Source organism: Pleurodeles waltl, chromosome 9 (assembly GCF_031143425.1).
Source record: "Pleurodeles waltl isolate 20211129_DDA chromosome 9, aPleWal1.hap1.20221129, whole genome shotgun sequence".
Classification (NCBI taxonomy): domain Eukaryota; kingdom Metazoa; phylum Chordata; class Amphibia; order Caudata; family Salamandridae; genus Pleurodeles; species Pleurodeles waltl.
The window spans coordinates 1,121,758,831-1,121,784,422 of record NC_090448.1 but is presented as its reverse complement, the minus strand read 5'-3'; the positions used below and the strand labels follow the sequence as shown (position 1 = coordinate 1,121,784,422).

Genomic DNA, 25,592 nt, shown 5'->3' with positions numbered 1-25,592 from the left:
CTGGGTGCTCAGCATAGCCTAAATCACACCTGTCTACCTCCTCTATTTATCACCTGTGCCTGATGTGATGTGGGGCTACACTATTAGCACTCATTATGAAGGGGGGTCTAATACTTCGATCCCTCGCTCTCAACTAGCAACTTAGTAGTGCACGCAACCACATGCGTCACAGGAGGGACACTACAGAAGAGGTGGCACTACTTAGAGTACAGCCAGTGCTTTAAATCAGTGGTTTCCAACCTTTTGATTTCTGTGGACCCCCACTTTAACATTAATGGAACCCAGGGACCCCCACTGAATCATCATTGGAATCCGGGAACCCCCGCCTGAGTCATTACTGGAAGCTGGGGACCTAATGTGTCAATATTTGTTAATGTTTTTTAATTTTCTAGGCTCTCGCGGACCCCCTGGTTGTGAACCACTGCTTTAAATGGAAAAACAGAAGTGCAGGTACTCGCTATCCAGAGTACCTGCTGGTGTCTGAGAAGTGCAGGTTTTCTTACATTAAATGTATTGCAGCAGTGCTGAGAAGATAAGGTACTCTCCTTTTCAAATTAAAGAAGTGCAGATACTCAGTGCTCGATAGTACCTGCGCATTTAAAGTACTGAGTACAGCAATAGGCAACACTAAGGGCACTAGAAAAGGCAGGGGCAATACAGGTAGTTTTACTACGAAAAAGAGTTCACATTCGGTATTTTTAAAAAAACAAGACGACTGGTAAAAACGTTGACACTCGGGCGTCTCATAAATTTCTTAAGCGTGGGCAAGCATGTGAAAAAAAGAAGTCGGAAAAGAATACAAATTGCAGCAAGAGCCCTCCCTCCACGCCCACTCGGTGCCTCTGTTTCGGGCATTATCTGCCTCGCACAGCAGCGCGAGGCGCAGCGTTGGCGCGCGGAGGGACGGGTTCCAGGAAGGAATGTCCCGAACATCGGTGAGCGGAGCGCGCAGACGGCGGAGATGCGATCCACGCATAGCTCACCCCGCCTCCTCCAATCCGAGGCGCGCCTGGGAGCGGTGGGCGGAGCCTGAAGGTACACAGCGAGGGCCGGAGCCCGGGCGCTGAATCAGAGAGAATAGGGAGAGCAGGAGGCGTGGAGAGACCGACCGTGCGCAGCCAGAGGTGCAGAGAGCAGCCGACAGCAGACCATGGCATCCAAGTGCCCAAAATGCGACAAGACCGTGTATTTTGGTGAGCGCGCGTGATTTTTTTAAATTCCTCTCAGACCTCTGACTCCTATTTTATTTTCAGTTCATAAATATGTACTTTTGCCTAAGCATGCTGTGCACCTGTCCCATTCTCCTACAGGGTTTCTTATTTTGGTGGCTGCCACGTTATTTTGGTGTTTGCTTCTTTGAACAGACGTCTGCACCTCTCATCCATCTTGCTTCAACACAAAAGGGTGATGCTATTATAATTGGCTTTCTCCGCTGCCTGCTCTCCTTTCATCCCCACTCTGTGCTTGCGGTGCTGAGGATGCTGCTGCCGAGGCGTGGCCGACTCCTTCCTTTTCGAATCGTGCCAAAAAACATTTCTAACGAGGCGCTACAATAGCTGCACGCTGTTTCCTATCTATTGCAAGGTTTGGAAAGGGACGGCAGCCTTGATATGCATTGTTTTTTTTCCTCCAGGATATTATGAAATCAGGACACAATGAGGACAGGAGCAGGCAGCTTTGCTGCCAGCAGAAGCCGGAACCAAAGTCAGTCACGAATGCCATGGAAACGCCCTAGGCATGTCGGTGTACCATGTGCACTTACATAACAACCACTAATGTATGCACAGCGCAAGCTGGTATGTGGAACATTCCCACACTTCGTGCATGCGTGCATAGTATGTGGGCACTACAGATTCGGGCAGCCTAGGAGGAAGAGAATGGCATTAGAAATGCATTTTCGGGCAGCTTCACAAAAAGAGCCACACATTGATCTGTGCGTGTTTGTTTTAGCCAGGTTTGCTGATTCTCCACATAGTGTATGTACTCTTAGTTTCCCAATTCGGACTTCAGCCCCTTCTTTCTCCCCTGGGGTCGCTAGACCAGCTCATCTGAAATGTGATGTTTATACATATATGAGGTGACCAAGTGCCCCATGCAGTGTGAAGAATGCACCCCCTCCGCCCTCATCCTACTCTAGGAGCCCTCTTGGAGAGGTGCCCAGAGTGGATTTATATGGGTTCTTTAAAAACATATAAATGAACATTTTGGTTGTCTCTACTCATGGTGTTTGAAACACTGCATTTAAAAGAACACACCCCTCATCTTGGACCCTTCCCTTGTGCCTACTGCAATGCTCTTATTCGGGAACCTAAGTCTGCTTTTGATACTTAATCACCATTAAACAGTTTACTTTGAAAACTATTTTTTCTCCAAGGATTGTGTATGTTTTTTAGTTTTCACGAGGATAATCTCCTGCCAGCTTTCCTCTCATTGTAAATGATATCAAACTTCCTTCTGCCCTGGAGACTCGCGCTGCCGCTTCTCTTCAGAGCTTGTGTGTGGTTGTGTGGGTACATCCCTCAATTTCCTCAAGTATTCAGTCGTGTTTATTTATTTTGTAAGTGACTGCCGTCGACTGTGAGTGGGAGTTCACAAACCCTTGAGAAGAATGGCTGCCTCGCGTTCCTCTCCAGTGCATCCTTATTTAATAAAACATCCAACGCATCTCCTCTCTCTAATACCATTATCTCTTTACGCTCTCAGCCAATCTCTTAAGGTTTCCCAGCCGTGTTTGTTTTTTAGATTTTTGCTGCAAACGTGACTTGCCATTCGGTCAAAGAACCTCAGTAAATGTTTTTAGATTCCTTTTGGGGCAGGTGTACGTTATTGGATGGATCATGGTGTGTGGGTGGGGGGGCGATCTTTTGGGTCGTATCCCACTCTATCATTTCCCACCCACTATGCCAATCTAGACAGAAACCAGACATATGCAAATCAGCCTTAGTCCTGCCCCAATAGTAATAGCCCAGCCCAGACTGCAAAAACTGGTGCACAATGTCACAGCGGCCAAAAAACGGTTTGGGGCTACATGGGCCTTACGACGCACAGGATTTATTTTGATTATAGGAATTAGTCTGGTTGAGGATGTTTGATAAAGAGTGAAAAGAGCAGTGTGTATTCATCGTTGAAGTGTAATCAACCAATCAAGGATTTGTAGCACACGGCTCATCGCCCATAGGGTCTCAAGGTGCTGTATGTGGGCGTGCTGCTCAGTCGAAGAGCCAGGTCTTGAGGTTCTTCATGAACTGCTTCAGTGATGCCGTCTACCTGAGCTTGAGTGTAAGTGTGGTAGATTTGTAGGGGAGTTTCAAGGAGTGTCCTAGTTTGATTTTTAAGGAGAATATTGAGGTGCAGTCAATGACTGATATCCATGGTTTGCAGACAGTTGAGTCTGATAGCTAGTAGGGTCTTAATAGTGCATGCAAGTCGATGAGGGGGATGCCACAATGAGGTATGATTTTCAAGGTAAATGGAGGTGTCAACAGATTCAGAGAGTGTGAGAAAGGTTTGTACCTATTCTTTAAGTTGTTGTTTTTTTATTCTAGTACTATTTGTATGAAAGTGTTCTCATGTTGATTTTGAGAGTTAGAGTGTTAGGTGATAGCCAGGGTTGTGGATGTGAAGTAGTTGTTTACTGGGATGGAAAGTGCGTATGTAAAACACGTTTTAAAGGTTTGTTTCATCCTAAAGTCAAAGTGACCACAGGCGTTGTTGGGTCATAGTAGGGTGCGGTCATTCTGCAATGCGAATCTGGTGTAGGGGATTCAGGAAGGGAGTCTTTTCATTTAGAAACGGGGATATGCTGGGAATACGTTGACTTGCATGTGCAATATGTTATGGTCAGACAGGAAGGTAAAATAGTTTAGATTGGATTAGAGGAGGATAGTGAGCTAAGTATAAGTATGGGGTAAATGATTAGAGGGACATTACAAGACTTGGGCTTGTAGTCGATTGTCAGAGTCAGGTTAACATCACCAAGAAGGATGACAGGAGTGGACGGTTCAAGTGTGTCAAGAACAGTATTGAGTTAAAGAAGAGACTAATCGTTGCAACTAGCTGGCGAGTGTGCGCGCATTCAAGAGTACCATGACTGATATGCAGTGACTTCAAACAAGTACAGTAAGTAGTATTTGTGGGAATGGTGGTTGAGTGGTGTGTGGAGGAGTATACCGTCTTCCCTTCCTCTGTGGGCGTATCTGGACATATGGGATAAAGTGGAGAGGTCAGTGTGGAGGGCTGCAGGTGTAGCCGAGTACTTGGGTCTCTGTAATGGCAGTAAAGTGTAATGTGGGGATGAGAGAGCTGAAAATGCTTACACCTGCAGTACACGGTGTGGTATATTTTTTAAAGTAAGCTGTAGTGCTTACTGGTGTTTCACGCCACAGAATAGTTAGCAGTGTTGAAGGTGAGATTTTATGGGAGTTAGGTAGAGAAACATGGCTTCGCTGTGTAGTTTACCATGACCAAAGGCCAGCGCTCTAAGGCCACGTATGCTCACAGGTGCAGTAGATTCATATGCCTTTGTCCGTTTACTGGGCAGTGCTGTAACACAGGTAAAAAGGTTAATATGCCAAGGAGAGAGGAGGGATGTAGGACTCTGAAGTCAGGCCCCAAAACTGCATTAAACGATGGAGACTGGAGCACACACAGGCAATAGAGTTGCAGAAGATCATACATTGTGTATTGCTGAAATGGAACTTGACAGAGAGGTTTCAGACGCAACGTTTAGAGTCTCAATTGCAAAATGCAATACGTCTTCCATGCACCAAATCAGAGAGAAGCTCGATTAAGTTTAGCATATCAAATACCTCTGTGCTAGAGTCAAACCACCTCTGACCCAGTAGCCATAGTTCCACACTGTACAGAACAGCGTACGTGAAAGGTGACCTCTTTGTCAATTCAGTACCTCTGGATTGAAGATCAATACTAAAGCAATTAGAAGGGCACTAAACTCCGACATCAAAGAAGAGAAAAGAACCAAGCAAGAATATCTAGAAAGAGAATCCAGTAGAAGTTCCAGTAGAAGTTCCAAGGGACAACAATAGTAGCAAGGGAGCTAAGAACATTAAAAAAACAAGGGAACCAATTTGTTGTAACACATCTATCAAGCACATTCTTACATTTGAAAAGACTCTACTTTATCTTGGATTGAGAACCTTTCGTAACACCTTATTGGCAGACCACCATCCAATGGCAATTTAAGTGGCTTGCCAACAACTCTTCCAGACCTAAAAAAAAGATTCCACAACGACAATTCAGCTGATGTTCAGTTTATTGCACTATCAATCATTTTATTGCAGTGCCTCACGTAAATGCATGATCATTACTCAGAATTTATCACCAATTGCACAAGTGGGATTCAGAAAGGAGGCATGCACTGTGTTTAATCTCTACACTTGTGAAAACTGCAGTAGACAATTGTGTTACGTGGATTATTCGTCACCATTGAATCATGTTGGAGGCTGCGTTGCATGGGTATTGATCAAATTATCTGGTCTTGGCTAAGAATGTTTAGTACCAAGACTTGGTTATGATCAGGCTTGGGTTGGGAGACACACTGTCCTGAACCGTTCACATCAAGACCACGAGTTGGCCTAGAGTCATATAATGTATACTTAGCTGACACACCTGATGCCCTACTGCCGGCTTGATCCTTTCCCTTGTAACTGGGTCTAAAGATTCTATGGTTACTACTCTGCGCAGGTGATCTGGTGCCAATAGACCCCATTGCTTCTGTGTTATAAAGACATTCTGATCTTTATGGAGTGTACAGTGTTGCTGATCATGTGTGTAAAGTTGAAAGGAATGGTGTTTGGGTGTGGCCACAACAAAATATTTAGATGGGCATTTATTGGTAAACCACTAGAATTAATTTAGGAATATCTTTTATTCGCTCCTTAAACTGGGCTATTCATCTGAAAATCCTTGAATCCAGACACTAAGAGCCCGATTCACAAAGATACTTATGTTTAGTACAGTTTTGCACTTGTGGCAAAATCTACGGATTCAGAGCGGAATCTTTGCACAGCGCACTGCAGAGAGTGTGCAGTGTGGTGTGTCCACTTTGAGTGCAGAGATACCGCCACAAGTGTGGAGACTCCGCACTCATAACTTTAGTACACATCAATATCTTTGCGAAACAGGCCCTAACTATTAGTCACAGACAGTTTAATCTCAGTTGAACCACAAATGGGTGCCTTTAGAAGTAGAGCAATGTTGGTTTTAATGCGCGTGGCTAGTCCAAATAGTTTAGCTGATTTGAAAATGAATGTATAACCAGCTATCAAGTTTGCTCTTAGGAGAACAATCCCACGGGTGCCAGAGATGCATTAATGCATGGGAAAACTGGGCAATTGCCTAGGGCCTCCAGCTTTCAAGGGGCCTCCTGGTAATATTTTTCAAACCCGATCTCACTTTTGTCGACTTGTCAGAGCCGGTGCTTAATTTGTAAATAGAATGTGCTGGTGCCCAAAGCCCTCCTCTTAAACATGTGGCTGCTGCAATTGAATGTGTGAACACAGAATACTGAGGCAGAGTAATCCTGAAGCCATCTCGAGTCTCTTCAATCCATTTACAGCCACTTGCTGCCCCTTCAGCTCACCCTTGCAGCTTTCTGCTTTCTCCCATTGTGACGCTTTTTCGTTTTTCTCTTTCTTCGTTTTTCCCATATGTGTCTTTTGCTCACAGTAATTCTTGAGGCAGAAAAATAAGCGCCGGCTCTGAAAAATAAGTGCCGGTGCTCTGCACCGGAATCAACAAGCACAAATTAAGCACTGGTCAGAGCCTCTCTTTGCCTTATTCTAATTCACCTCTGTCTTTTTCTCTCTCTTTCTAGCCTGTGGCATTTTAAGGATTTTTGGGCCCCTTGGCAAGGCATATTTCTGCTGTCTTTTGTGTGAAAGTTTAAGTATTAGTCCAAGTTGTTTAGCATAAGGCAGGCTTAAATTATCAGAAATTAGGTAATAAAATTCAAAGTTGTTCTGATGAAGGGGCCCCAAAATATATCTATCCCAGGACCCCAAAGATCCTTAAGATGACACTGACTGGCCCTAATATGCTTGTAACAAGGGTGAGCCGCAGTGTCGCTGCTTACCATCATAAGCCAGCGCTTCTGTGTGTCCGGTGTTTAGAACTTCCTGTTCCGGGTACCTTGGTGCTTTCTGATGGGGACATATGACCTATCCCAATAATCAGAGTGAAGGGTTGACCATTTTTAATAAAATGAATTCTTAACTGTTCATTAAGTAGTGGTTGAAATTACTTGGATCTCTCATGTAAAATAGAGGGTGTGAATATTAACGAGGCAGCTAATTGAATTCAGTTTGATTGTGACCTGGTTATTCACCTAAAAGTTTAGGTTGGTTTAGCTGCTAGGCATGGACGTCATTTAGGAGTCGCAGCTGCGACCCCTGGCTTGTCCTTTGCGACCCCTGACCCAGGCTTGGAATAATAAGTCCCCAAAAACACAGTCGTGGCTTTCATTACCAGCGTCAGGCTCCAGCATCCACGTATGCTAATTTTTTATTACAACAACAGTGAATAATCGATCTTTCACTATTAATGTAATAAAAAGGTGGAGCAGCAGGATCTGGAATGAACTTTCACTGCCATCTTAGGTAAGTAAATTAAATCGATTTTCAGTTCATGTCGTGTGAGTGCATGTGTTGGAGAGAGAATATGAGTGACAGAGCACGAGTATGTGTGAGCATGAATGTTAGTATGTGGGATAGTGTGTGTTTGTGTGCAAGTGAGCGAGTGAGAAAGTATTGGTGAGTGAGAGTAAAAGTGAGCAAGAGAGTGCAAATGAGTGAGTCGGGTGGGGGTGAGTGCAAGTGTTGTGATGTCGTGAGGGTTAATGTCGTGTGACATCACTTCTGTGACATAATCATGGTCAAAGGGTGTATGATATCACTTCCGCTACCCCTGGCATTTTTGTGAATCGACGCCCATACTGGTAGGTATTTGGCACTAAAATACAAACAATATTTACCATCTCTGACCTAAAGTACGCAGGGCTTACTTGAGGTATTGTCTGCAGTAGATACGTTTTAAACACAGAAGGCTCGTGGAGTACGGTTCAGAGAAAGTCTAATGGTTGCCAATCAAAACCCAGATGCATTACAATGCATGAACTTGGTACAGGCATCAGAGTCGGCCGCAGACAGGGATATATTTTTGGTTAATATTCATTGCACATTGTCCACCATCAGGGATTAACAATTTATGCTTCTGTTGAGATTGTCCGACCAGTTCACGATGCTTATTTTATTAGGTTTTATAGAATAATATTCTGTTAAATATGTTTTCTTGAATCAAAGCTTATTATGTTTTAAAGCTACATCGTGTGTTTTTAATACTGTTATTATTATATATATTTTTTTTTTTACAAAAATTGTGAACAAAGAATACTGGGAATTTGGGTGATTTCTTAAATTAATACCGGTAGGTGCTCTAATATAATTGATCTCATTTGCATTTCTCTTTTGTTAAAACACTCACTTCGCAGATGTATTGTTACCATGGAAACCTGCTGCTTAAACAAGGGATGAGTTTGCAGGAAAGTGGGGGGCGTTTATTACAGTTGTTCTTTGTGTTTGGGATGCTCTGTGCCTCTCTCGGGTGTCCGGGTCTTGTAAGTAACGAGTTTTAGGGGGTAAATTGCCTCCTGCCCTTGACCATATGTTAATTCTGCCTCCACGTGAGTTCTTTTAGCTCTGTGCCTACAGCGCACATTGCAGAACTTTTCTATGCGGAAATCTGGACCACGAACCTTTTCTCCCAAAAATGAATCCTCTGCTTTTACACATATTATTATTTTAATTTATTTGTCAGAGAGGAGACTCTTGTTGGCAGCAAATAGCTGAATTTGGTTCTCCGAACGTAAAAGTAAAATGAGAGTATAATAAGAAAGTCACTTGTTCAAGGTTAGAAAGGTACTTGGGTCATGGTCTTCTCACTATTTTTCATGGTGGGCGAGGGCTGAAACATTAAAATGATGATAATTCCCGCTGCCTGCCCCCCAGAGCCGCAGTTGTTTAAATCACGAACCATATCTTATTATTATAGGTTACGTTGGTGTCCCTTTCAGTTTTTTACTTCTTTTGTTTGTCGTACTTCCCTCCTTATTTTTCTCTGTGTTTCCTATTTATTCTTCATTGATATTGGTGTGTATATATATATATATATATATATATATATATATATTATATATATATATATATATATATGTAACGCTCACGTCAACTTTGAATTGATAATTCCAAAGTCTTTGAGGTTCTTCGTTACTAACTTACGATTTAGATCTTTTTGTTGCCTGAATGTACGTTTAACAATGTTAGTTTTTCTATAACTTTACTAAACATATTCGAGTTAAACATAATTTAGATGTGCCCAGGTGTACCCAGTAAGGTCACAGAGTTCTCCAGAGAGCTCAGGTGTGCACACAGACATCTGAATCTTTGGGCAGATGGAAAACATTCTCGGAATGTGCGGCTTCATACTTAGGTGATCCCAATGAATGAGTCACAGACATAAAGCACCATCAGGCTGTGTAGTTGTAAAAAAAAAGATGCAGGAACCGATGAACCACGATAAGGCAATGAAGATTAAAATGCACAGATTTCATCTATAACCAGAACCAATCAGGTGCTGTCTACCACTAACGGCTTCCCATACACTTCACCGCCTAGCTTCTAACAGGCCTTCTCTCCACCCTGCAGTTGCCTCCTCCTAAGCAGGCTTCTAGCAATCACAAAAACAATGCAGTGCAATTGTCCTTCATGTAACCTTCCACCAAAAGTAGTTCCATGGAGAGTGTGCTGTCGTACAAAAATATTATGAAATACATCAATGTTTCTGGTAGCTGTTAACGGGATAAGAGTTTGATTGGTTCCCAGACATTACCATGGCACCCCCTAAACTACCTCTTACAACTTCCTCTAACACCACTGATCTTTACGGCCAGCTCTAACCGACCGACCTGTCACCAAAGCCTTGTTAACCCCAGCCTGTTCCCCACCGTACACAACCTCTGATGTTGTGTATGGCAGTCTAGAGGGACACTGCGGGTGGGATCACTATCCCAAGGGCATGCGTGTGGCTATGAAAGTCTTAGCTTGCAGCCTTTTATCTTATCTGTAGAGGAAACTGGTGAGTGGCCAGAGTATCAGGCTCACACTCAACAAATATAAGTAGGTTTGTTACTGGTGTAGCTCCAAAAGTCAGGTCACGCGTTATAAACTTTCAATGTATAATGCTCATCTGCAGTGAGTCAGGGAATCTATTTCCTTTACAAATTGGGGCCAGATTGACAAAAATGTAAGATAAATACGGGAAGAGAGCTCCACCTCTGCTTGAATGTACTTTTCCTACACTTTGTATTTACAAGCATTCCAAGGAGCAGACCCCGGACAGCTGTGCCTGGCGCAGGCTTCCAGGCGCTCTCCTGGGAAGGTTAGGTGGTTTTCTATGCAGGTTCTAGTTTCTTCCCCGTAGAGTTCTCCAGGGTAGACATCTCTCCACAACGGGAATTGGATTCCCTCTGCTAATGCATTTTCTTCTCCTTGGGGAAAATATTATTTCCTGTGAGCAAAGCACTTCCCAATAAACGTGGGAGTGGTATGCTCTCATCATCGACAGGTAGTCCCCTACTCCTTGGCCGGAGTAAATTTCTGACCCTTTCCAGGGTGAAAAGTGGATAGAGAGGAGTTTGCGACTGCACAGAAACATACGTTTGTGGGCATTCCCAAACCTCCAAGGGCTCTGTGCCTTTTAAAGCTCATTCCTCTTCCCCATGAGTAACATTTATTACTGTGTAAGCCTCCTTACTTGTGGGTAGGATCTCTGTCACTATAAGTGGAACTTTGCATGCCAGGTATCTTTTAAAGAACTTTTGCCAGGCGTGCAAAGTGTAAATATGGTCATTGACATATGTTGGCAACCAGATTTACCTGTGTGAAGTGAGCCCTTGGTTTTTAGAGTCATAAAATCCCCAAAAAAGGGTAATTGCTTATAGATCCTGGAGAGCGTATGTTCCACAGTCTAGCATCTTCTAAAGTCGACTGGAATCTCCAAAGGCATGATGGCCCTTGATATGAGTTTCCTCATAAATCCTGATTGAAGTGGAAAGTGGAGTTCGTTAAAATTGGAATTACGAGATTTGCATTAACCTGCAAATTTTGTGGGGTTTTTTTCAAACGCGTTTTGCATTTAAAATGAAGGCAGAATTAATCTGGGAAAAAAGAGCATTGAAAAAAGTCTTTCAAAAACATTGACTCTCTGGGTTATTACTCATTCTGAGGGTGAAATCTCACAATGCTTTGATGATAACGCACCCACTAATAATATACCCTATGTTATTGGCCACTTCACGTATGGCTTTACCATGCCGTTTTTCACACGGACATCACAAGGCCTTTGTGTTTTTCACTAGTGAGATGCTCTTTTCTAAGAAAGACAAGAACACAAGTTTGGGAGTCCACCACTTATGAATTGGTTACGTAATTTGGTACCGCTGTATGGCACCCTTGCCCCCTCTAATATCCCACTCTCCAGAGATCACCAGTCACTGGACTAGAGTAGGGGGATGGCATAAGTTGATTGAAACATATAATTGGTGGTGACCCACAAGTCAGTTTCATCAATGTGCCTTCATAAACACCAGTCTAGGCACCTAAACATGCTCCCTCAGCCCTGGCTGTCTGCTGTTGGCTGCAGGCATCTTGGGGGCAGGTATGGGGCTTAGGAAATGTAGCCCACTATTGATCTGCTGTGGCACGGTGGGATTTACAATGAGTGCTGTGGAGCACTCGTAAATGGGGGTTACGATTACAGAGAGGAATTTTATGCTTAGAGGCCACAAATAATTGCATGTCTCTTGTCATGCGATTACAGCCATGAATCCGGTTCCGTTGCCCCCTAACTGAACACAGTGCCACAGGTTATGATTACAGGCATGAATCCGGTTCCATGGGCTATGATTACAGGCATGAATCCGGTTCCATGGGCTATGATTACAGGCATGAATCTGGTTCCTTGGGCTATGATTACAGACATGAATCCGGTTCTGTGGGCTATGATCACAGCTATGAATCCAGTGCCTTGGGCTATGATTATAGGCATGAATCCGGTTCCGTGGGCTATGATTACAGGCATGAATCCGGTTCCTTGGGCTATGATTACAGGCATGAATCCGGTTCCATGGGCTATGATTAGAGGCATGAATCCGGTGCCTTGGGCTATGATTAGAGGCATGAATCCGGTTCCATGGGCTATGACTACAGGCATGAATCCGGTTCCATGGGCTATGATTACAGGCATGAATCCGGTTCCGTGGGCTATGATTACAGGCATGAATCCGGTTCCAAGGGCTATGATTACAGACATTAATCCGGTTCCATGGGCTATGATTACAGGCATGAATCCGGTTCCTTGGGCTTTGATTACAGGCATGAGTCCAGTTCCTTGGGCTATGATTACAGGCATGAATCCGGTTCCATGGGGTATGACTACAGGCATGAATCCGGTTCCATGGGCTATGATTACAGGCATGAATCCGGTTCCTTGGGCTATGATTACAGGCATGAATCCGGTTCCATGGGCTATGATTACAGGCATTAATCCGGTTCCGTGGGCTATGATTACAGGCATGAATCCGGTTCCGTGGGCTATGATTACAGGCATGAATCCGGTGCCTTGGGCTATGATTACAGGCATGAATCCGGTTCCGTGGGCTTTGATTTCAGGCAAGAATCCGGTTCTGTGGGCTATGATCACAGCTATGAATCCAGTGCCTGGGCCCCATGGATACTGACACAAATCTTGTGCTGTGGGGCAATTTTTTAGATGCCGGAAAGACCTGCTTATTATTATTGATAACTGCGACAAAGAGAACGTTGAGTCATTATTACTGATGCAAGAATAATTGCATATATTTTATTTTTCCTGAAAAATGTTTTATTTATTTATCTATCAAATGTGCATTTACACATAGATGTGCCTTGTCAAAATGCATAATTATTATAATTTCTTTGTGGTGGATACAGAAATGCTGAGTATCCTGTAGGCAGCAGCAGGTGTACCGATGCCCAGGAGTGGATATTTCCTCGAGGAGCAAGTAGGCGCTTGCCTCGTGTTCAGGGGATGGTCACTCTGGGTTGTCTCGCGATGAGCTGAATGCGAATTCAGAGGATGGAAATGTCAGTTTCCAGCATTACCACTTTAACAGTAGGGCATTTCTGTTTCCATGCTGGCATCCTGATGTAATCCAACCACTTCCCTTGTTTGGTGGGAAAAAGGGCGTGCTGGCCATCTCACGGAAGTCAAATAAAGGTGTGGATTTGGCAAATTTGGAAATGATTTGTCATTGGCGACCACAACTGAATATCATCTGTTTGTCTCCTATCTGTGGGCCCTTCATAAAATATTTGGTGTAGTTGGGATTTGGAAAATCGTATTAGGAAGCACTGGTTAAGGGCCCTTCCTATGTGGCACAATGATCACCCGAAATGAGGCATCAGCATATACTAGCAGTGTTATTGGTGAAACATTGGCACTGCCAAGCTGGACAGCACATTGCCGAGTTAAGGTAGTAGGCGACACGAAACGTCTGCTCTGTGCATTTGGTGTGCACTGAGCATTGCCAGGATTGCAAAAGGGCGGGAGCCTGTAAAATATTTATCAAAGAAAATCTGTAACTTTTGATACTTTCTGCCGCTTCTGATGTTTTTTTCTTTTGTTTCATTGCTCAGCTGCTGCATATTTTTCTGTGTTTTGGCACAAAAACCCAGGCGCATTTGTCCAGTGAGCCACCGGCTGTGCAGTGTTTTATAGTTTGCAAGAAATACCTTCATACGTGACTTAAAGTTAACAACCTTTGGGTCTAGTTCCACAGAGCTGCACTGATAGATGCTCCTGACCCCATGTGGTCTTAGAGGGAAAGTGTGAACGCGCCTTTTATTTACGCCCCGCCCCCTGGCTTTCTTTTACATGAAGAGGAGGAGTGCGATGGGGACGAAGGAGCCCTGAAAGCATCCTCCAGTGTTTACCTTAGACTTTACGGCTACATTAACACTTAAAACAAAGTATATTTGTTTTGGGATTATAGTGCTCCTTCGTGGCCACTCAAGAAGGCACGAAACAGAGTTTTCACTCGTTTCTTTGTAACATGTTTTTGAGACGTCGTGTGGTCTTCCTCACAGATGCAGACAGTTTTTAGGTCTCGCCTGCGTCTGCACGTGCGGCATGCGTTCTCGCTTGCAAGAGATAGTGTATTGAAGGACTTTTAGCCCGTCCATTGCTTGACATTAGTTGGCTTCACTGTCACTCTTATTTGCTGCCTTCTAATTGGTCAGCACACACTGGCTTCACTCCATCTTCTTTCAGTTGGAGCATGTGCTAAGTACTGATTGCTTAAGCTTTTATTGCTCTCCTTCCGCTGATCGTGCTGTGATACGGTACTACTTTTATTTTTTCTACTTCTGCGTCCTCCTTGTGAACCTCTTGCCATTTGTAGCTATGTTTTATTATGCCACATGCACTTCTTAGAAGCCCTCTGAAATGGATGTTTAGTGTGACAACAGATTTTACCTGCTTTTATTGTGACAAGGAATGTTATCGGTTTCCAAATATATTTTCACTAAGACGTGGACATGGACGGAATTGTTTTCCTTATGTAATGGGTATTTTTGCCAAATGCTATATTTTTTTCTTTTTCACGCATAGGGAGGCCAGCTGATTTTCCCAGAATCACAGGGCTGTTGTGCTGAGACCCAACAAGCTTTGGCAAAACCAATAAGTCTCATCTTTGACAAAATTGGCTCTAATATTGCTTTTTGTTTATGCGTGCAGCATTGGCATTACCCACTTTAGCAATGATTTGTAGTCATGCTGTTCAATATCTAAATTACACCATTCGCCAACATCATTGTTCAATACCACCCAGTCCCAAAACATAACCATCATCCCCCACGCCGACGACGCCAAACTCATCCTCTCATTGACGTACAAGACAGCCACCACCAGAACCAACTTTACTACCAGCATGGCCATGATAGGAGGTTGGATGAGGACCAACTGCTTGAAGCTCAACTCCGACAAGAAGGAAGTACTGATCCTCAGAAAAAATACCTACCCATGGGACTCCAGCTGGTGGAGCTAGGATCAACACCCATCAACCATGCAAAAATTCTGGGTATCATTCTAGACAAGCTCAACAGTACAGCACAAATCAACACAGTGAGCACCTCTTGCTTCCACATCCTACGCATGCTACATAAGGTCTTCAAGTGGCGGCCACAGAATACCAGAAGGATTGTCATACAAGCACTGATCACAAGCAGGCTTGACTATGGCAATGAACTCCACAGTGGAATCTCCAAGCAAGGTCTACACAGACTCCAGGCCATACACATTGCCACTGCAAGACTCATACTCAACCTCCAATGCCACACCCACATCACACTTCAAGGAGCTTCACTGGCTCTCCATTCACACATGATGCCAAACCAAACTTCTCTCGCACAAATACAAAGCCTTTCACAACAGTGGGCCAGCATAGCCAAACAGCCACATGCACTACCACTAGTCTTCTAGACACCTATGCTTTGTCTCACATGCACTCGCACACACATAACATAACATAGTTTTTAGGTCTGGCCCTAGCCCAGAAGAAAAAAATGTTGGGATGGCGCGGCTGCAATTGCCATTAAATAGATGCATGCATTTGTCACCATGTATACACGTGCTCAGAACGTGTATAAATAATGATGCCGCACCATTTTCTTTTCTTTTATTTACCAATTCAAGATGAAGAATCCCACTTAGATCCGTAAATAAAACAATGAAATTGTTTTAGCAACAAAGTGCAACTTAAAATAAGTAAGGCCCCCAGGGGTGGGAGGAGCGTAACAGGAGTGGGTGGGGAAAGCGGCTAGGGAAGAAGGGCAAAAGTAGCATGAGAGAGAGAGCAACACAGAGCATGGATGTGGCAAGGGGGACAAACACAGAGTGAGCAACACATGGGGAAGGGAGTGAGCAACATAGTAGGAAGGGACCAACACAAGGGTGGGGTTTAGTAGTGCACGAGGGAGAAAGCAATGCAGAATATGGGTTTGGATAGTTAGCAGGAGAAATAGCACATAAGGGCTAGAGCTGGAATACAAACACACTGTGATTGCGTGCTTGTCCAGAAGAATAAGGTTGTTCCTATAAAGTGAGCAGTAAAAGGACATTTCAGCCAATCAAAAAGATGGTAAAGAGCATATGGTCAATGAGAGCAACAAACAAAAGAAGAGGTATGCAAGCCATCAAATAAGGAGCAAGAAAATGAGAATGACAATCAAGCCAACCAATGGTAAGCAGTGGTCTTGCTGTAGGCCTACTGTATGTTCACAATAGGTCTTTTGCAACCGAACAGCATGGCCTGTCTGGTAGGTGAGACGTAAAATTACCCAATACCGAATTCCATAATGTTTTAATTCATAAAGGATAATATTTTTAATGCTCCCCTCAGGCCATGATTGTGAGTTACACACTACTGGCATAATTTCTGGGATTTTGTGTTATAGATGTTACATGAAACTCCGAAACTTACGCCATTATTCCACGTCAGATTTAAAGTCTATTTGTGTAAAAATCCTATCAGTGGAGCACAGTAACAAGGTGAACAAACAGACCGAGAGTGGCTTATTGCTTTATGTATTTATTTTTTGCATTATGTTTTAAGCACAAAATGCGGGAATCCGAGAATGCATTTCACGCTAAAATATAGCAGTAAAAACCACATTTGCATTTTGTGTAATTTCACGTAGTTTTTCTGAAAAAACACAAAAGGGAGTTATGGAAAATGTTCACACCCCTACTTTCGACCGAGAAGAGAAAGTTATTAGCAATAGAGTCTAGCAAAACAGGGAAACTTCTCTTTTTTCTGTTCCTCCAGTATTGCCCTTCACCTGCCTTAAATCGTCCACAGCCATTTGTGTCCTATGCAGATGTTGTGCCGCCTCCTGTCCCCTCGCCAGATACAGCTGAAGGCACTCAGGAATGTGTCAGTGCGGGCCTGCACATTCCTGCAGCATGGAGACCACAGGAATGCAAGAGTGCCAGCTCCAAGGGCTTTCCCAGCAGAGACAGGGTGCAGTGCCATGTGTAGGTCTCCTGTGGTACCCGTACAGCATCCTCACCAGACTTCACCTCAGTACAAAATGTGTACTGCTCCACCCAAAATAAATATGGGATTTTCACAGTAATGGCAAGGAATAAAGGGAAGGTAAAAACGGACATTCCTGGGGGGTTTAATTGGAAACCCACCGTAGTTTACTTGTCTGTACAGTATACAACAGCAGAGAACTTGATGAGGCTGTCACTCCTCGCCGGATTTATTCAATTACACTCATGACTCTCCTTTGAAATTCAGAAGCTGTTCATTAACAGGCGAATTTTGCATTAGAAATTGAGCCTGCTGGAGAAAAGATGAGACAAATTTCCAGTAATGAATTGCTTCAGGTCGAGGTGAGTGGGGCTTGCAGCTGTGCAGAAGCGAAGGCAAGATCTCAGCTCACAATTGGATGGTGGGGCAGTGGCTGGAGTAACAGCGCTGATGCTACAGTGCCAACCCTGGGGCAGCTGGGACAGTACTGAGTGTAAGGTGGAAGCATTGAGGGCAAGTGAATCTGGAGTGAAAGGAAGTGCAGTGGCTGCTGCTGCTATTATGTGCGTGCGCTGGCAGTGCTGAGGTTTCAGCCGCAGTGACGATTCTGGACTGGCAGTGCAGTGTTGCCTATAAAGCGAGTGCCTGGGATGTACCGCCGGTGGAGAGATCACATTCTAAAGTACACAAAAAAGTGCTGGATGGAATGCTTGAATTAATCTCAGCCAATGGTGATTACTCTGGCCAGCAATCCTGCCAGATGTTCTTTTGGCCACCATTCCATCTCACACAGGAACCAGTCATATGCAAATCAGCTGTGATAGTGCTCCTATAGTAATGGCCCGCCCTGTACTGCCACAATAGGTCCCCTCTAAATGAGAAACAAGCAACAATAGTCTTGTATAGGTCTATTTGGGCCTCTTTAGTAAGGTGCTGCTATATTCATATCACGTTGTGAGCATGAGACCCACGTATGGGCATAACCGTTGCACTTAGAGTGTCATCCTAAGGAAAAACAGAAAAGTGATTGGTCGATTGCTTGAATTAATCTCAGCCACTGGTAATTACTCTGGGCTGCAAACCTGCCGGATGTTCTTTGTGGCCACCATTCCATCTCACACAGGAACCAGTCATATGCAAATCAGCCTTGGCAATGCTCTATAGGAATGGTCCACTCTGAACTACCACAATAGGTCCCATCTAAATGAGAAACAGGCAACCACAGTCTCTTTTAGGTCTGTTTGGGTCTCTTCAGTAGGCTGCCACTTTATTCATATCACGTTGTGAGCATGAGACCCACGTATGGGCATAACCGCTGCACTTAGATGGCCGTTCTTAGGAAAAACAGAACAGTGATGGGTCGATTGCTTGAATTAATGTCAGCCACTGGTAATAACTCTGGCCACAATCCAGTCCATTGTTATTTTGTCCTGACCCCTATTAAAAGGGACACAAGCAAGCTGTAGATAGATTTTGGCATATGTTGCCATCATTAGTAGGGTGCAGCCTAATTCTTATGGCATAGTGAACATGGGTCCCATGTCTGGGCATCCCTCAGTGCGACGCTTTAAGTGTGATGGGTATGCCTAGAAGTGGTACTGTGCTCTCTTTGCCAGTGGAACCAAGCGCTTCTCTACTTACTAGGCACAAATAGCCCATTGCTGGTCTGGTATTGCTTGGGTTCCAGTTTAGTGGAGCTTGACCTGGCAGTTTTTCTAAACTGGGATTATTGTATTCAAGGCAAGACACTGATACACACAAGGCCATCGTTTTGCTGTAATTCAGTTCCTCAGAGGTACACCGCAAATATTCCTTAAGATTCCAGCAGCAGGGAGTCTGTGGCCTCGTTCCAACCATAATCGAAGCTCACAGGTCTTCCAGAGAGAGATTGTTTATGAACCATTTAAAGGCCCTTGTTTCTGAAAATTTGTTAGTTAATACATTATTATAATAATAGAATAGAACTAAGCCAATGGATGTGCAGTGCAGAGTCCCATCAACCCAGCCTGTGGTCAGAATATGAATATTTCCTGCACAACAGTGGTGTGAGAGTGTATACCATGTGATTCTGCCTTCGTGGTGGTTCATAGACATCAACCGAAGTAACATACCACACCTACCACGGCAAAGCTAGTGACCTGAACAGTGGCGGCTGCCATTGAACAGGGGTGGCGGGCGGTGGTGTGGGGGAGGTGGATGGGAAAGGGGGAAATAAAAAAAAGAAAGGAAAAAAAAACACTTACGTCTTTCCTACAAACTTAGAAGGGTTCGTCTCCTCTGTCCTCTTCCTGGAAGCACACAGGCTTATAGACTCCCCTCCAATCATGACAATGCTGTCACCAGCATGACAGCAGTGCCGTGATTGCCGTGAGCGCTTTGCTTTGGCGCTCACAGAGGGAGTGGCACCCTGTGCACTTTCTGCTCCCGACTGTTCAAGACAGCCAGGTGGAGAAATGCGAACTGTGCATGTCTGTTTGGCTGTCCCAACACAGCCGGACAAAGAGACATGCACATTTATATTGCACCAACCACTAGCCCCGTCTGTCCCCGCCCTAACCTGGCACACTGAAAAATAAAACAATATTAATGCTGCGTTATTATCGTTTTATTTTTCCTCCCCCTTCTGCTGAAAGCAGAGGGGTGACGCTCCTCCGCCTTAATGGAGGAGCCGTCCCTGGACCTGAATCGTCAAACTACACCTACCACATACACATATTCTCCAAGTTGGAGCTCAATCTTATGTCTTACAGGAGAAGCAACACAAGTTTCATGCATTTCTAAATGCCTAATTTTCTATTTTCTTTTATAGACATGCTAGGTGATAAAAGGCGTGCACCCTTTATTCAGATCACACCTCTATAATGTTGACTGGCGATCCCTTTTATTATCAGTATGTGTACATAGAAGCCGGTGCTTCTGTGAGTGAGGAATTGTTTCTGCTTGTCTTTCACTCTCCTGAAATTCTGAGATCTAACTAACTACATGAAACTATATCACTGGGCTCTTCCTGATTTGCTTAAGCTAGAATGTCCTTTTCTTTGTGCTGAACTGTTTAGAGATGCACAGAAACACACTCAAAACTGGTTTCCTACTGAGATACTTTATGAGGTGCTCGCTGATTGGCTGAGAGAGTGGAGAAGGGATGTCAGCAGACATTGGCTAGAACAGAAAGGGGTGCACCAGCTTAAAGTTGGTTCAAATGAATTGTATGAGCACTCAGGAAGTAGTAGCCCCGATGTCTAGGTGGCTTGCAAAACAACTGTAGAGCTTTATTCACGCCTCGCAAGTTGGCAACACCACAATATTTTTTACATCTTTTAGGTGGGTTCCATTATAAAGTCCATTACAATGAATGCATTGTTTGTCCAGAGTGAGAGTGTAGTGTTAACCTCTGATTGTACCAGTAACAGGTCACTGATTAACCTAACGGAAGCGCATTGTTTGGTATGTTGCTGGCTCATTGATTGGCCTGACATCAGCGCCTTAATGTCCCAGTATCAGCTTAATCATTGGCCTAGCACATGCACGTCAATTGGTTATAGGTTGGCCTAACACTCTGCTACCCTGTGCCAGCCCATTGACATAAACACATTGATTGGCCCAGAATCAGCTCATTTTTTGGCCTTGCAGAGATGCACTGCTCATCCCAGTAAAATCTCGCTGAATGGCCTGACATGAACAGATTGATGGGCCCAGTACTAGCTCACTGATTGGCTAAGGCTAACATAAGAGCACTGGTTTGCAAACATTGTCTCATGGGTTGGCCCAGTACATTGATTGCCCGAAGAATAGTTAATTGATTCGCCTAAAGTAAATACTTTAACTGACCTAGCACCAGCTCACTGTTTGCTGCATTAGGCAAGTAGAGGACCCTTCACACACCAACATTCTGCCCAGACATTTCGACACCCACATAAGCAAGCAAGAGATGATGGTTGTTCAGGTGCATCGTGGACAGTGAGGATGGCTTTGTTGAGCATACCTGTAGGCGTCAGGCAGACAGGTTGCAGCTCTTGTATTGGGCCCGAACCACTAATGACAGTGGTGCCCCCAGCCCAGCTGACCTGAGTCTGCTGCAATGCACCCTGAGGCCGGTCACCCGCTTCAAAGCGGTATGGTCTGGGTTTAGCCTGCAGTGTGATGCAACCACCAGTACCAGTTAGGCCAGCAGAGGGTCTAAAGTAGGGCTGTTTAGCCAGGCAAATGGCATCGACTGGCCGGTGGGTCCCTCCCAAGGCCACATCCATGACTGCTTGGAAATCAGTTAGTAGGCTGCCCTTAACTGGCTGTTTGCGGAGTGGGCTCTGCAGTCTGATCCTGCAGGCAGTCGGCCAATCGGATCACCTATGCTTCAGTGTGGGGGTCACTGTTGTCCTTTGGAGGGGCCCCACCCCTTGTAATACCCACAGTATTGGTCATGCCAATAAATAAAGACCTGGATGAAAGCAGGCCATATGTTGGACAATGCTGAAGGCAGACCTTCCTTTGGCTCTGCCCCACACTTTAAATGGGGCCGAGGATTACTAAGGCATCCGACAATTTCTAGCAGATGTCAAGTTACCATCCGGCTGTAAATGAGCCCCTTAAACACTTGGGTCAGAAAATCTAAACAAAATCCAATCTCATAGTGTTAGCCACAATGGTGCTCTGAATCCGGTACACAACAAAGGGGGCTGGGAGGAGTGCAAGAAGCGTTCACCTGTGTAGTATTAATGACCGCAGAGCTGGTCAGTAATACTAGTTATTGATCCTCACGGATCTTAGAGGGTAAGGGACCATAGCGTTAAAATCCGGCTGCAATACCCTGTTAGCTATTATGAGAGCCCAAGCTGATAACCTCTGTTTTTTTAAGCCTGATTACCTGCCCTCCACCAACCCAAGAAAAGAAAGTTCTAAAAAGAAATGCAAAGGGCTTCCTTACTTTAAGGACATAACACTTTGCAAGACTTGGAAGTAGTTTTATGTATAGCAGGTGAGTGAAGTTACACACAGCATCACAGGTGTGAAGGAAGGATGGTGTGGGGGCTCTGTTAAAATGAACTACAGACCTAATGAATGTACGCCCCAGACAGGCAAGGCCTCTAGTCTGTTAGCCCACCTTTCTTTGCGTACAGGTAACATTTTTTTTAATTTTACCCAGCAGCCCTTGTGTGCTCCACGCGCCCGTAGCCCGCTTGCCAGCATCGTTTATATTTATTTTTTTCTCTCGTGGTTGCCGGAGGCTGAAGGATATTAGGAGAAGGCTTGCGCTTGCAGTCTCAGGATCAGTTCTAAATGAGGGAGATGGGTTGGGGGGTCACAAATAGATGTTAGGTGAATGAGGTGGCATGTTGATATTTGGGTGGGTAAACAACTGAATTGAGAAAGTCGTATTTTAGCACGACTTTGAAAACTAGCAGACCGCATTTTAAAATAATTCACAATATTTTTTAAAGGATTGAATGAATTGCGCTTTTTAGAAGGGCACAAAGTACACCCACTACCCCCCTCCTGACTTTGTGCTTTTGTTTATGTAAACGTCCATCTGTAGTAATTTAGCCATGAGAGGAACCTAGAGACCGAGGTCACAGTTGCTTCCACCCCCGGGGTGTTTTGGACAGATGGAGCAGTCCTCTTTAAGCACCACTTGCCACGGGTGCTACAGGAGTGGGACTTGGGTTGTGTGCATTTTAGGGGGGCCTGTTTTCTTCCGCTGTTCAGTCCTCTTTTCAGATATTTTTTGGGTCGTTATAGTACGGTTTTTATAGGGAGATGGTGAAATGAGTGAGTGTTTTCAGTATTCTGATTCCCATTTTTAGGTCTGGCCCATAGACCGCTTAAGCTGTGTGAGTCTCCCTTATGTTTTAAAAAAAATACATACATATACATACATACATATGCATACATACATGACGTTTGGTCAGCTCTCTTCGTCTATTGAGCTGTTCAGTTGCTTCACAATTATTATCCACAAACTACAGCACACAGCATTGAGCAGTGGGTCAGCCCACTTCATCCATTGGCTGCCTTGTACTGTGAGTGATGTCACTTTTCCTGATCACATGCACAAGGCCCCTGAAAAGTACTACAATTCAGTTCATTGGCTGGTGCGCATCGGCTGCACTGCATATGACAAAATATATTTATACAAAAAATGGCATGCTTGCTAAGTCCAGGCCTATTTGCTTTGTCAGCGCTTATATTTGAGATTGTTATTGGTTTAGGATTGTGTAAGGAGTGGTTCTGTTTTTGTCAACTGTGGGTTGGAACAGACATGTTCAATTACTTAGGTGGGTAGATGCGGCTTATAGAATGGTAAGATGGGGGAGTGTTACTTACAGATTTTAGAACAGAGACATTGGGCCGGAGCTGGCCTGATAACATGGATACAGCCCATCTCCGAGTGCTTGGCCGCATGGTAAACCAGTATGACAGAAGACCAGAAATGTCCTGAGCGGGAGGTCATTGGGGATTGAAGACTGGACATTTGGGTCCAAGTAAATGGAAATAGGAGATAGGTAGGCACGGGAAGTGACGGAGGACAAGTAGGCACAAGAATGGGGTAACCCTTGTTGCTTGGGGCCTCCTTTCTCTTCTTCAAACCTTGCTACTGGAGCAGGTATTACACATGGCTAGACTCTTGAAGGAGCTGACCCTTAATCCAGTCTTCTCTTCTTTTCTCTCCCTTCCCTTCTCTTCTCTTCTCTTCTCTTCTCTTCTCTTCTCTTCTCTTCTCTTCTCTTCTCTTCTCTTCTCTTCTCTTCTCCTCCATGCACAGACACACACACTCACACATATATGTATATACACACAAATGCGATATATTTCGATTTATATAGGTAATAGAAATAGAGTATGTATAGTAATTTACGTATGAGTGAAATGTGTCTATAAGTTCTGGTGTATGTGTAATGCTGTGTGTTTCTGATGGATATATAGGTATGGGACTAAGCACTGAGTGCTGTGCCTATATAAGTGCTGGTGTGTGCCTGCAATGTTTGTGTGTGTTTGTGATGGGTGTATTGGTATGAGACTTTGTGCAGTGACCATCTGTGTGGTCATAAAAAGGTTACGTTGAACTATATTTTCTCTGTCTTTGGAATACTCTACGGAAGATGTCTCTCAAATCGGCTTCTGTTGTATTTTTCTGTTGGGAAGGCTATTGGTAATAGTCACTACAGGGCTGTTTTGATCAGAAGAATGGTACTGATAGGACGTGGAGCTTGAAAGCTAAGTTCAATGTATTCATTGGTCTGCCAAGAAAGCTAAGCTTCTCACGTCCTCGGGTCTTATTTTTAACTTCCAGAGGACATCCAGCTGCAAAGATCATGCAGCGTTGCCAGCGATGTATGACAACAGCAGTGCACTTGGCTGAGTTAAGAAGTCCTAAGAACGTCCACTTGCCCCAGCAACAAACTGTTCCCTGTTTACATACAAACTCCTTGGAAACTCTATCCCTCTTTTTCTCCTTTCTAATAACTACTTACTTCCTCTTGTTTGCCTGCAGTGTTGAAGATTGCTCGCCCTGTTGCTTCCATCACGCATCACCAAAGCAAGCCGGATCTATTCCTGATATGTTTTTCAAAATGGTGCCTCCAGCTCATTATTGGGACACCTACTTTGCCCGGCCCTCTCACTACATGTATGGTTTCAGCATAGGTGAAGAAATAGCTATAAAAGCCACTGTTTCCCTTGAAGGGTTGCTTGGAATGTATCTGCCTCTTATGACTGTCTCTTGTTTCTCCTCTGGACCTTTCCTGCCATTGACTACGTGCCCTTTGCACTTGGAGCTTTGCCTTTAGATCAAACATCTGTCCCTCCCAAGATCAGGTAAAGATCTGGCTCTTTGGGAAGTGGCATTCATAGCTGCACTTGAGATGGTGTTGATCCCAACATCTGTTCCAGGGTCACTTTGATGATTGCACATTAGCTCTGGATGAGACATTTATCTAAAATTCATACCACCCTGTTGCATGCAGTGTCTAGAAACAAGGATATATTTTCCTTTGTCTTCTTTGAATGGAATTTAAAAAGGGTGGGTTTGCCTGTGCCATCTAAGCAGGTTGATAGGTTTTCCATTTCTTGGATGAGACATATAAATTCATTTTATAACCTCTCTGAGATACTATTCGTATCAATAGGGAATCCTCCTTTGTGCATGTGCCAAAATGGGCCATTATCAGGAGGCTACCACATGGGGAAATCAATGATAATATCCTCCCATAAGACCCTTTATTCCGCTGTTCATTTTCTGTCTTCGTTCTGCCATCCTGGCCATGGCCATCTGCCTGCAACTCCCGCTCAGTTCAAGACTCTGCTATTAAAAGGAAAAGTCCTCATTTTGAGGATGCCATCTTCTTTGGAACTAACAACGTGAGGATGGAAAGCTGTTGTGCAATACAATCGGGAAAACAGAAACATGGGATAAAAATATTTGGGCAGAGTACAGGTAAGATTATGGCTCAAG

At 44.2% G+C, this 25,592-nt stretch overlaps 1 protein-coding gene across 1 annotated transcript in view; it reads left to right on the top strand.

The window, feature by feature from the left end:
• The first annotated feature begins 872 nt into the window (after window positions 1-872).
• Window positions 873-25,592, top strand: part of CRIP2 (cysteine rich protein 2) — a 189,947-nt gene continuing 165,227 nt past the window's right edge. The window contains exon 1 of the mRNA XM_069208848.1: window positions 873-1,193. Within this exon, the coding sequence (XP_069064949.1) occupies window positions 1,151-1,193 (43 nt within the window). The 5' untranslated portion in view covers window positions 873-1,150. The remainder of the gene's footprint in view (window positions 1,194-25,592) is intronic.